The sequence below is a fragment of the Chenopodium album genome, chromosome 8, assembly GCF_948465745.1.
Source record: "Chenopodium album chromosome 8, dcCheAlbu1.1, whole genome shotgun sequence".
Classification (NCBI taxonomy): domain Eukaryota; kingdom Viridiplantae; phylum Streptophyta; class Magnoliopsida; order Caryophyllales; family Amaranthaceae; genus Chenopodium; species Chenopodium album.
Genome location: NC_137841.1, coordinates 73,774,965 through 73,787,232, shown reverse-complemented (window position 1 = coordinate 73,787,232; position 12,268 = coordinate 73,774,965). Strand labels below are relative to the sequence as shown.

General features: G+C 35.3%; 2 protein-coding genes across 3 annotated transcripts; both read right to left on the bottom strand.

Annotated features, from left to right (window-relative positions):
• Positions 1-1,758: 1,758 nt before the first annotated feature.
• LOC145556625 (hypothetical protein At1g04090-like) lies at positions 1,759-4,103 on the bottom strand. The gene is made up of 2 exons (XM_081618276.1): positions 3,936-4,103; positions 1,759-3,359 (listed from the first exon to the last, which is right to left on the bottom strand). Exons 1-2 carry the CDS (start codon positions 4,033-4,035, stop codon positions 1,759-1,761), a joined length of 1,701 nt encoding a protein of 566 aa, XP_081474402.1. The 5' UTR covers positions 4,036-4,103.
• A 1,240-nt stretch (positions 4,104-5,343) lies between these two features.
• On the bottom strand, positions 5,344-10,366 carry LOC145642369 (uncharacterized). Of its 2 annotated transcripts, none has more exons than XM_081693525.1 (11): positions 9,897-10,366; positions 9,355-9,428; positions 9,179-9,263; positions 8,958-9,089; positions 8,623-8,859; positions 8,137-8,379; positions 7,861-7,904; positions 6,647-6,829; positions 6,403-6,493; positions 5,887-5,930; positions 5,344-5,798 (listed from the first exon to the last, which is right to left on the bottom strand). In XM_081693525.1, exons 1-11 carry the CDS (start codon positions 10,120-10,122, stop codon positions 5,676-5,678), a joined length of 1,482 nt encoding a protein of 493 aa, XP_081549651.1. In that variant the 5' UTR covers positions 10,123-10,366; the 3' UTR covers positions 5,344-5,675. The 2 variants fall into 2 exon arrangements, with proteins under 2 accessions (XP_081549651.1, XP_081549652.1); XM_081693526.1 differs by having other exon boundaries at positions 8,137-8,373.
• Between the last annotated feature and the right edge of the window lie 1,902 nt (positions 10,367-12,268).

Sequence of the window (12,268 nt, the reverse complement as noted above, 5' to 3'; positions counted from 1 at the left end):
TTCCGGATTCGGGATCAGTTCTGAGTGGTTAGATTCCAGTGCCCTCCCAATTTTTATTGCGGGGGATCGAACACGGGTCCTTCCTACCAAGTGTAGTCCCAATCACTACTACACCAACAACCAATTGGTATCAATACATCATTTAATTGAAGCAAATTTGTACGGAGTATCTCGGATGAGCAATTGAGCATGACACACATTTGAATAATGACCAATAAGGTACTTTAATTACCTTAAAAGTCAAATAATCATTAAGTCAAATCAAACACACGTTTGTTCAACCATGAAAGCCGCTTATGAAATATCGAAATGTTTAAGTTTGTAGTTAAATTTGCATCCCACTTTATGCTGTATTCCAACTTCATAAGAATATCTATCTGTATTCCACAAATATATCAGATCACCCCACTTTAAGTTCGTTGACTTATACCTTCACAGTTTGTTGACTTTTTTCAAAACTAGAAATCAATAATGTACCAAAAATAAATAATAATATCCGTATACATTTGTTTAACTCACCTAATCTTTGAAAGAAGACACATATGAAAGCGAACTACCGTCAATTAATTGGTTGTTGGTGCAGTGGTGATATGATTGGGACGGACTACACTTGGTAGGAAGGACCGTGTGTTCGATACTCGCAACAATAATTGGGAGAGTATTAGAATCTAACTATTCATAATTGATCCCCAAATCCTGATTAATCCAAAGGATGAAAAAAAAAAAAAAAAAAACCTTGGCTTAAACATGAATCTGAAGAAAAGTTTACTTGCATGTTCAAGTGACATTTCACAAACCTAAAATTAATTATATTTGAGCTGAAACTACTTATATATAAAAATCATTTTTTTTTTTTTAATAATTATTAGTATAATTAGACACAATATATAAGGTCAAACCAATCAAGAGAGTATTAATGTATTATTCAATATGTATATCATAAATCTTAGCTCATGTTGACTACTACTTCATTTGTATATATCTTAATCTAATTACATCCAATGCAAATTGACTAATCTTGTCGAAAGTAGTAGTTGATTAATTAAATATGGGTGATAATTTATAAGATTTCCATCTATGAATTCTGACTTTTGAAAGCTAAGCTTAACCACTTTTGACCATTTTCATCATTTTCATATTCATCAAGTGACGAATTGAGGATACAATTTAGTTAATTACTCGTTGTATCATGCAATTTAAATTGACTTTAATCCATAATACAAGTATCTGACTTGATGCATAAGTTATTACTATTTTCACTCTACACCCTTTAGTAGCGTCATATTGCATTATTGCATCATTAACAATTTGAAATGGAACAAAGTTGAACATTGACCATAGACTACTTTCATCTTTCTTTATTCCCAAGACTTAATAATGAATAATTCAATTGTTTTCAATGTAAAACTAAATGCAAAAAATAATTGTTGACTAGCTTGGAGTAATGCTTTAGTCGGGTAATGTTCAAGTAATCACATAAATCGAATGTCGTTTACATCAATATTGTATCCAAATTTAAATTAAAGGGTATGTAGGAAATCAAAAGGGTAGTAAGAACATAAAAAAGAAACTACTAGAGCACGGTAAGAAACAGAGATATGCACTCAAACTCATAACTTCATAAGACCTAAATTAAGCTATGTACTAAGCCAATATATCTGTGCATAAATTATGTATGTTAAATCATTTGAGTAATTAACGTATATTAACAACATTACAGCAAATACTAGCTACATAACTTGACATGTTTATGATATTTTACCATCTTTCATCCCCTAACCAGTTGTCCTTCTCCTTAGGACCTGTTGGTCCTTCTTCTTTGGAGAGTTCCGCGGGCAACTTGCCAACTAAGTTAGTGACTGAACCTCGTAGCACTCGTGGAAGTCGTTTGATTATCTTGTCAAACTCTTTCCTCGAATCATACACAATCTTTGGTCCCCATTCTCTCATAAACTGCAGCCAACAAGGCTCAGTAACATCATTTCCTAGATATTCAGCTGCAACAATCTGATATTGAGTACTAGAATCCAGAGAAAAGTTGCTTTTACTACAATCATTTCTTATACCTATACCAAGACTTGAGGAGCCTTGGAGATAAGTCCCTGGATGAGGGAAGCTAGCATGACCGCTCCTCGATGAGTATAGAATAACTCGGTTCCCCTCTATGAATTCCAAATCACAAGCACTTATCCACTGACCACCACTGTGCTGGGAGAAGTACACTCTATGAAGTTCACCAGTGAAGTTGCTTATCCTAAGAGTAAAATGTTCCCAATCACCAATATGTTCGCCTGTCTTTTTTAAGGGAACGTTAGTTGGTCCAACCTTTAGGGTGGCTGGTCCATTGAAAGGCGAAAACACCCACATTGCTATGTCAGTGAAAGTACCTCCTAAAGCCGGCTTCACATGAGCATAAAGTTCGGCACTTTCAAGGTCTCCATGCTTGAGAACTTTTCTACGATCATCATAAGGAATATCTATCCAGAACTTTCCATCATTTGTTCCACCACAAGGCAGATTAGAGCCATCAGCACTGATGGGTTCGCCAGTGGACTGCCCTGCTTTGAACAATAAGGCTCCATTGACAAAGAACCACGAGACAGAAGATGGAAAGTAGACCTCTTTAGGATGAAAGAAAATGGTTGGACCATAGTGATGAATTAGAGTATGAATTTGATCAATATTTGGCATTCCATGCTGCCATTTTGTGTTCTTGTTCTTTAAACAAACAACCGGCATTTCTTCTCCTGCAGTCCGCAGGGTACTACTGCAGAAGAACGTTCCTACTGAGACACCTTTCCCTAGCATGCCTCGATTACAAGGCCTAGTCTCGAAAACTTTGAGAGAGATCTTTCTGAATTTAGAAAATATGTCCAGCATTAAACCACAAGTCTCAGAATCATCAACAAGGTCCTCTCTGACACACCTTACTTCATCCAAATCAGGTTTTCCCAGCAGAGTTGACACAACAAAGCCTAGGACTCTATAACCGTAAGGAGGTATGGGAAGCCAAAAGTGACCAGGTTGATCACGAATCCCCAAGCCATCATCCGAAACCCAAACTAAACTATAGTCAAGAGGCATCATAAGAGCTGGTGAGTAGATGGAATCAGAGTCACTGCTACGATTATGTGACTCGGAATCCTTAGCCACAAGAACATAGCCATTCAAAGGCTTGCCGTTTGGTTGGCAGTAATGACCAAGGCTGTAAAATCCTTCAGGTAAGCCTAAAGGCTTATAGAACGAAACACCTTTTCGCTTGTCATGTGAGAGATGAGACCCCCAAACAAACTCAAACCTGGTTATTTCTGCAACTTCTAGCTCCCCTAGATTAATTGTTCCACTGGCAAATCCTCGGCCTAGTAAAAAAAAACGATACATGTCAACACTGTTATATGAACTAGAAGATTCTAACAAGGAACAACAGTTAACTAATATCAAATTGATAAGACCAATACGAACTGATGATCATTTCTATACGATCAATTCAAATCCTGGTATCCCTACTTAGCTGATTTTTCGCATTGATGGCACACCAAACTCTACCATTCCAATCATTAGTGAAAACAGATAATTTGTTTGGTAGACATGTTTAAAATGGTGGTAGTGGTAATGAATTTTTATACCAAGTACATATGATAGTCTAATAAGTCCGTAAATTTTCATTACCATCTATTACCACTTTAAAAGATGGTGGAGATTTAAAAATTACAAGTTACAAGATATCGTGACAAAAAATTCTTACAAAATCAAATATATTCTTAGTATCATTCATTAAAGTCTACCAAAATTGAAAGTTACAATTAAAATTCACATCTTCAAAATTAACAAAAGTGGTCAATAATATAAAATTAGTTATAGAAGAAGATTAAACATAGAATTTAAACGAGAATATAATTATTAATGAGAAAAAGTAACAAAGTTGAGAAACAAACCTTGAGGCCAGGTAGGCAATGGAGCTGGCAATAAGAAACTAGTGAAAGAAGGAGAAAGATTGATTGAATAATTCCCATTCATGCGCTGACATCCAAACATCTTCACAAATTTATCTTCAAGATTTCACCTTTAGATCATACCCCATTTTTCCCTAGCATTTTAATTAGGTTCTAAATCTTTGATTTTGCGCTACTTTTCTAGGAGTTTATTGTAGGAAATTCCATGAATTTGGAATGTAGGGTTTAATTTTATTCCTTTCAAATTGGGCTTGTTTGATAAAAGTATGATTTTTGTTGTTCATAGTTTTTTTTAGGTTTATTCAATTGCACTTGGGAGATGGTTAAGGAGGATCGAAATGGTTAATTATCTAATTCTCTTGACATTTTAATGTACTTTTTTTGTATGCGGATTAAATATTTTTTTTTGTGACGAGGAGAGATCATAGAGTTATGAGGATATGATAAAGATAGAAAATTGATGAATGAGTTGGATGTCGAAAATGAATGAGAAGTTTTTAGAATATCCTTACTAAGCAATTTCATCCTTCTTTCATCTACATTTGTATTCCCTTTTGTACCACCTATGTGATGAATGATGATATGTGGAATATGTAAGGGATTTTAAATTTTTAATCACTTTATCCCTAACTCCATCCTTAGTTCAATATAGTTCTAGAAAACATCCCTAAATCCATCCCAAGTGAGAATTTCTACAACTATATTAAAAAGAAAAAAAAAAAAAATACTATTTGAATTATAATTGAACAAATTATAACAACCTATGCTCAAAGTGTGCTTCAAAAACTTTGGCATCCCACCAGGGAAACACCAAGTGGTATACCATTGAGTTCCAGATATGAAGTTTTGTTGCATTTGAATTATTATTGTATGTATCGTTTAGGTACTTCATAACATATTCGGGCTTGTTCTCATACGAATTTTCAATTCAGTTCAGCTCAACTCTAATAAGTTCAGTTCCTCCGCTCCTAATTTCCTTCTCTTATAAAATATTCATTTCAATTCAGCTCTAATAAGTTCAGTTCAGTTCAGCTCTAATAAATCCAGTTCAGCTGAGTTCAATCAATGAGAACAAGCCCGAAGTAGATAAAGGCAACAAAATTAGAGCAAAGAAATTTTGTATTGTGCATCCAAGATTGTATAACATAATATGGTGCATACGAGACCACAATAGGGCTTGCTCCCACCACTATATATTGAGCTCATAAACCTAGGTGCACATTGCCAACATATATGGGGCATAAATTCGTAAACCTAAGTGCACAATGTCAACATGGGTGCTACCGTGCTAGATGCATTCGATTTTGCCACAAACAAAAAATGGATACTTACCATAATTTCTTTTATAATTACCATACATCAAACCTCTAACAAAATAAAACCACACTAGTACAAGAAGTGCTCTTTATTGAAATCCCAGACAATAGTTTACACCCTTGCATGATTACAATGGCGTTTTCATGAGTTGCCAAATCAAGATAAGATAATGTACAGGATTGACCAAAATCTATAGTACATTGGTCTTCATCAGAAAAGCAAAGGGACTGAAGCTAAATATCAAAGCCTACCCATGAAAAGAATGATCACACGCACAACTGTATACAAACGGAGCCTATGCTTCCCTATTTACAGAGATTCATATAAATCACTTAAATTCCCCAATCACTTAACTTAAGCTGCTAACCTAACAAAACTGAGCCACGGCTAGCTAAGTTCCCCAGCTCAAGTGGGAGATTCGGCTAGTAAGAGTGTATGCCACCAGCCACAAGCCGCGTTTTTTGCCACACAACCGTCAATCTTTACTTGGGATGGAATGTTGCGATCAATTGCATCCCCCAATCCAAGCTACATAACATTATCAAGAAGTTAATTTAAGGAGTAAGTGATGGCCAGTGTTCATCCTATGGTAAGCTACAATGACAAGATTTCCTACCTGTCCATACTTGTTCCAGCCCCAACAGAAAACTTTCCCGTCCTCTAAACAAAAGAAGCATAATATTAGCAATTATAATTATCAGTAACTATATCAAAACTGTTACTATACCACTAGAAACATATACAGCCCCTTGGTCTTATAACTCTTATAGTCTTATTATTTCATTCCAAGATATAAATGCAGCATGGGTAAACAATAAACGCATAGGCAGCTTGACCAAGTCACTCTTGACTAGCCATCCCAGATGAAACAGATCAAAATAAATGTTCAAGAAGTCCTTGTGAACAGGGTATGCAAAAAAAGGCATTAGATCTTTACGGATTTTTTCTACAGAAATTTCCTACAGGCGTCCAAGCTATAACATAAATAATGTTCCAAAATTCACAACTTTCTGGTACCTTAAGAGCTATAAACATCGCATCGCTGACTATAAGCTAATGAATAAATGCAAATTGGCATGCGGCAAGACTGACAGTAGAGATGCAAAAAAATAGACACCAACTTGATAAATACCTGTAACTACGGCACTATGACGTGCCCCACAAGATACTATTTTTGCATTAACACTTTCTATGCTTGGTGCATCCAACAGCCTTGGGAGAGTCTGAAAGAAACAAATGCTATCATAAGAAACATGCTAAACAAACAGGTTCAGAAGAGATGTTAAATAGATACAGAATCTTGCGGCATAGCACATCTGAAAGGAATGAATATATTGAACATGAAGAAATATATCATCAATCTGAGAAGGATATACCTCAGCTTGGTCAGAACCAGTTCCCAGCTGCCCAAATTGGTTCCCTCCAAAGGCATAAACATCGCCCTCTGTAGATATACAGAGTGTGTGCCATAATCCTGCCGCAGCTGCCTCAATTCGAATACCAAGCAACGAGGATACACAAGTAGGGCTTAGCACATCATCAGTGGCACCTTGCCCACACTGCAATAGCACAGTCATGATTTGTTAAGAATGTCTCGAGAGAGGCAGTCGATTATTCCATTGACTTCCCTTCCCTTTAACAATAAATACAAAGGTAAAGCAATAAAGTTAGAAGAATATAATCATCTGATCCCTTGCTAGAGAGTGCTTCATCTTGAACATCTACTTTGCTTTTTTCTCCACCAAATCTATTTACCTACATAATCATACAAAATGCAGTTGATGCAACGGATAATAAAAAATGAAAGCAAAACTTGATACGTTATATGCTTTCTTGAATTAACAAAGAGTTGATAACCATTAACAAAATGACACATTAATTACCCACTTAACTATTTAAGATTACAGTTCTGTAGCTTTTGTTCAGGCAAGGCTTAGCTAGTCAAATTGGATTCAAGGCGACAGTTTTAGAACATTAGTTTTTCAAGAATAACCAGGATCTAACTTTCAACTGGTGACTACAAGTTTGATAACAAATAAAGTATCTGTTTGTAACAGATTCCAAAGTGGTTTCCCCATTCTTAGTTTCTTTCGCAACGCTTATTTTTTTTATATATCTCCAAAGCATATTTGTTACTATCCCTCATAACTCTAAAACAATCACATCTAATACTTAAACCAAAATCTATTCAGTTCATTTCATAGAGCATTTAATTCTAATTGTTACTTATTCCACAACTACATTCTACACCAAACATGCTCATAAATGTACAAGAGCTTTGTAAGGTTTCTATCGCTCCACTAATCAAAGCAATATCTTGACAGCTAAAATGAATTATCGAACTAACAAACCATAATCTTTCTAGAGAAGTTAAAGAATAGTATGCCCTACTACAAGAAGGCACCAACACAAGGGCTTTCAAAATAAGTAAAACTCTAATTTTCACCATAGCAACTTTCAAAATTGAGCTTTTTGACGCTAGGTACATGTACATCACCCCAACATAAAATCCAAATAATTCAACGCTTCTGAAGAAAAAATTCTAACCCAGTAACAAGCATAAGGAAAATAGTAGGCGTCTTTTACATACCTGTCCATAGAGGCCCCAACCAAAGGCTAGGATTGCTCCAGCATCTATTCAACATAACCGGAAAAAAAATATTCAGTACATAGCTAGAAAACGAAACTATACAGATAAACTGCTGCTCTCCACTGTGCAGTTCGGCTAGAAATAATGTTTAAAAAGTTACAAGACTAGATATGTAAATATGAAATTAGTAGAACGCTTATGTCATTGTATAGACATTGACTTATACACTCATTGCATATTTATGATGACAATAATTGTGAATTATATGACCCTCACCTGTTATTGCCGCACTGTGTCGTCCCCCACAAGCAATTCCCTTGATGTAAGATCCAGGAACTCTAAATCCATGGCCATCCGAGTTTAAGCCACCTTGAGAAAACCCTGAATGTCTGTCCTTCCTATATGAAGACTCTATACATGGTACAGGGTGTGGAGATGATACCATTCGAATCCTTGAACCCAAGCCCAGTTGTCCTTCTCCTCCATAGCCCCAACCCCACACTTGTCCTACATCTGAAGCTTCAGGGAAATAAGATCCATCAGCAGTCTCATCACATAGCATACTTTGAGGTATAAGTTTGAAAAGGTATAAAACTAACAACAAGCAAAGTGCCTAACTAGTCGATCATCATTCAATCCGGTTACATCAGTATATTTATCTATATTCGAAGACTGAAATGAACAAAAACAAGCTAACTTTTCAATTTTGGTTACTGTAATGACACCCAAAAATGTAGAAGCAAGATCAAGCTCGAATTTTACCTGACAATGCTAGAGTATGCCTGCCCCCAGCAGCAACAGTTGATATTCTCACTCCTGGGCTAAGTGTAACTAGACAGGGCAATGCCGAGAGAGTTTCTTCACTAGTTGTGGAGCTTTCAGCAGCTTGTTTAGCTGATGAAACTCGTCTTCGCTTTGCAGTTTCTTCTCCTGCTCCTTTATTGTCAAAACCGGTTCCTGACCCACTACCACTAGCATTTTTTGACCCTCGGGGGCTAACTGCCAAAAATCATCTATGAAGCAAATCTGATAATTCAACCAGCAAAAGAGCATGATCTCTTCTTTACACTATAAATAATTGAACCATCCATAGTTACCTTGTTCGGGAAACATCGAAACTTGTTTTTCAAGTGCATCCTTCTCTAAACTTCCTCCAGAAGAAGAATCTCCAAAAACCTTCCCCGAGGGAACACACTCCTTCCATCCCCAAGTATAAACTTCTCCGCCGTCTGAAAATCCATTAAGGCCAAAACTTAAACAACAATCTATTCAATAAGAGATTCAACAAGAACCCGAAAACACGAATGAATAGTAATACCTGTAATTGAAACACAATGTGCCCAACCAGCAGCTGCCCTTACAATGGGAGCTTCTGTAGGAAGTGGAAAAGCCTCTGGCGTTTCCTTGAAAAATACATTTTTACACCCATTTAATACAAATTCTTAATCTTAATAGAAAATGTAGCATTTAGGGCATCAGAAACTTGTGCATTACCCCATGTTTTCCAGAAGTCACATAACTCTGCCCTAAATCATCAGTAGATCCCCAAGTTATCAGCTTCCCAGTATCTGGATTCAATACACAGCTCAACAGTTAAAATGAAACATACAATTACCTACATTGCCAAATTAAACCATCAAGATATGCTATTTAACTTTATTGCATCTCAAATCAAATCTCATTTTTCCCCCCCTTAAAACATCAAATTCACTTAACCATTCGCCAATCACAATCAAAATTAACTAACCCAAATCAAATAAATGATTCCTCACTAACCCAGAAGCTAAATTTGATCATATAAAGTCTATTATAATAACCCAAATGATCAATCCTATCATTTTCCCACCATCTTAAATCACATTTTACCCAAAACCAGAACAAATTCAAACTCAAAAACCCTAACTCTACAATCGAGATCAAAATAGAGTGGCTCAACATCATCAGAAAGCAGAATCACTCAACTTCAATCAAATCCAATCACATCAAATTCCAACAAAGAAAAAACAGAGAAAGAAAGAAGAGAGAGAAAAGTGCACCAGAAATGGCCATAGCGAAACCACAACCACCACCACAAACATCCTTCCAGAAAGTTCCAATCGACGGCGGAAGCTTCACAATAGTCGGAGACTGTAACGGTGTTCTCTGCGGCAATGCTCCCGGTAAATACCCCCACATATACACCCTTCTTTCTCTCTCCTCCTCCCCCATTTCTACCTCCATTTGCATCTCACTTTCTCCTCCTTCTCCCTCCCCACCATTCATGGCACCCTTCCTCCTCCTTCCCTCAAATCGATAACAGAGAAAATCCCAACTAAAAAAATTTATAAACAGAATATCCAGCCAAAAATCAAATTAAAAAAACCCCAAAAAAATTAAGCAAAACCCCACCAAAAATCCAGCAAAAACCTCAGTTTCTTTGTAGTTTGCGATTTACAGGAGCAAAAATAAATATTTCAGACGAGAGAGAAAGTGTGCCCTAATTTAGGAGAAATTGAAATTGGGGGTGGGGGAGACGAATTAAAAGGGGGGCGTATCATTATCGGAGCAACCCGTGTGCCACGTAGGATAGTGATGTGGAATATTAGGACAAGTGGCAAAATCTGAGCCACTACATTGTTCGATGAATAATAGCCAGGAGTTTCCCAGAAGTTTCTGGAAGAGTGGGTGGAGTACCTTCTAGAGTTACTACTACTTTACTGACTGCCGACCTGCTTAGTTTAGCTAAGATCTTGACACGTGTCGAATGTTCACAAGCTGATTCCAATCATTATTTTTGTTTAATGTGCTTTTTGTTGTGTTATTTACTGTTATTTTTTGAAATTAGTTAATTTGCTAAATTGGAGGGCTCAACAATCGACACGTGTAAAATGATGGATTAATTGGTCAATTGATGAGTTGGTGGTGGTGAATTAATCTTGTTTTTGGGTAAGACTTTGATGGGTTTTTGGGGTATAAAGACTTTTGTGGGTGTGACACCTTGCTCTTACAAAGTTATTCTTTTGCCCAATTTGGTGATGGGAAAAAGTACAATAGTAAGAAATTATATTCTCAATTAGATAAGCTAAATTCCATGGTCAAATAATTAAATGTGAGTTAGATTCATAATACTAGACAGTAGATAAGATGTGGGCTGAACATATATGTTACTATAAAGCTAATATTTACGGAGTAAACAAAATATGTGTAGGACATCTTTAAAATGTATAGTAATTAAAACACAATGTTTAAGAAAATTAACTTGACTAGAACATAGTCACATGTTCTTTGTTTTAGATGAGTATCTTGTTAAGATTATATATGATAATTTTCTTTTAGTAAGCATTCTTTAGAGTTGAAAATTGATACTTGTTACTTGTTGTGAAGGGTCAAGTAAGTTTTGTATTATCTTAGACCAATGAGTTATCCTTTAAAATAAGGGCATGTTCACATTTACGGAGCTAAACTGAACTAATTATATTGGAGCTAAACTGAACTGAATAGAGTTGAAATGAATATTTTATGAGAGAAGAAAATTGGGAGCTGAACTGAACTGAACTAAACTGATTGGAGATGAATTGAACTGAACTAAATTGATTGGAGCTAAACTGAACTGAAATCAAGCTTAAGTGAGCAGACTCTAAAAGGAAAAATCTTTTATATACCCTATTATATCCATTTTTCTTATCTTACTTCTTATAACTCAATAATTATACATTTGCACCCTTTTTGAAAATATTTTGTTTACCTTTTTTTTAATATATATATATTGAACCTCCTTTTAATTTTTTTCTTACTTTATCCTATCATATCTTATACTCACTCACTTTTTTATAAAATTTTAAATTATGTGTCTATGGTAAATTGGTAATCAATCAAGGCATAAACCTAGAGGGAGTTTTTTTTTTTTTTTTTTTTTTTTTTTTTTTTGACACAGACAATTGTTCTTAAAGCAAGGGAATTTACCACTTTTACTAAAAAAAATAAATAAATAAATAAATAAATAAATAATAAAAATAAAACCTAATTGAGAAATGATGGTCCAAGACCATACAATAACTTCTTGTGTAGCAGTGTATAAATGTGCCTGTAATTGGGATTTTGGCAAGGCTATATCACTCCAAAAGAGACAGAAATTTACTCCAAAAGGGGAGTATATCAAACAACAAATCTTCATAGATAATCAAAGTACCAGAAGTAGCCAGAAGTCTTAAATAGTGAGAAAAAGATATCATATATTCATATGTACTTAGTAAATAACATTATTAGTAGCCCAGTAGTCCAATATCATCACACACACATAAGTATCACCCTTAAAAGTTTAACCTCCTAAGATAATTGACCTTCTCTTTTTAAACTAATTTTAGTACTTGTTTGATTTGGAGACTTGACTTAGAATATTTTCTTAAAAGGGGTAAAATATACACACCCT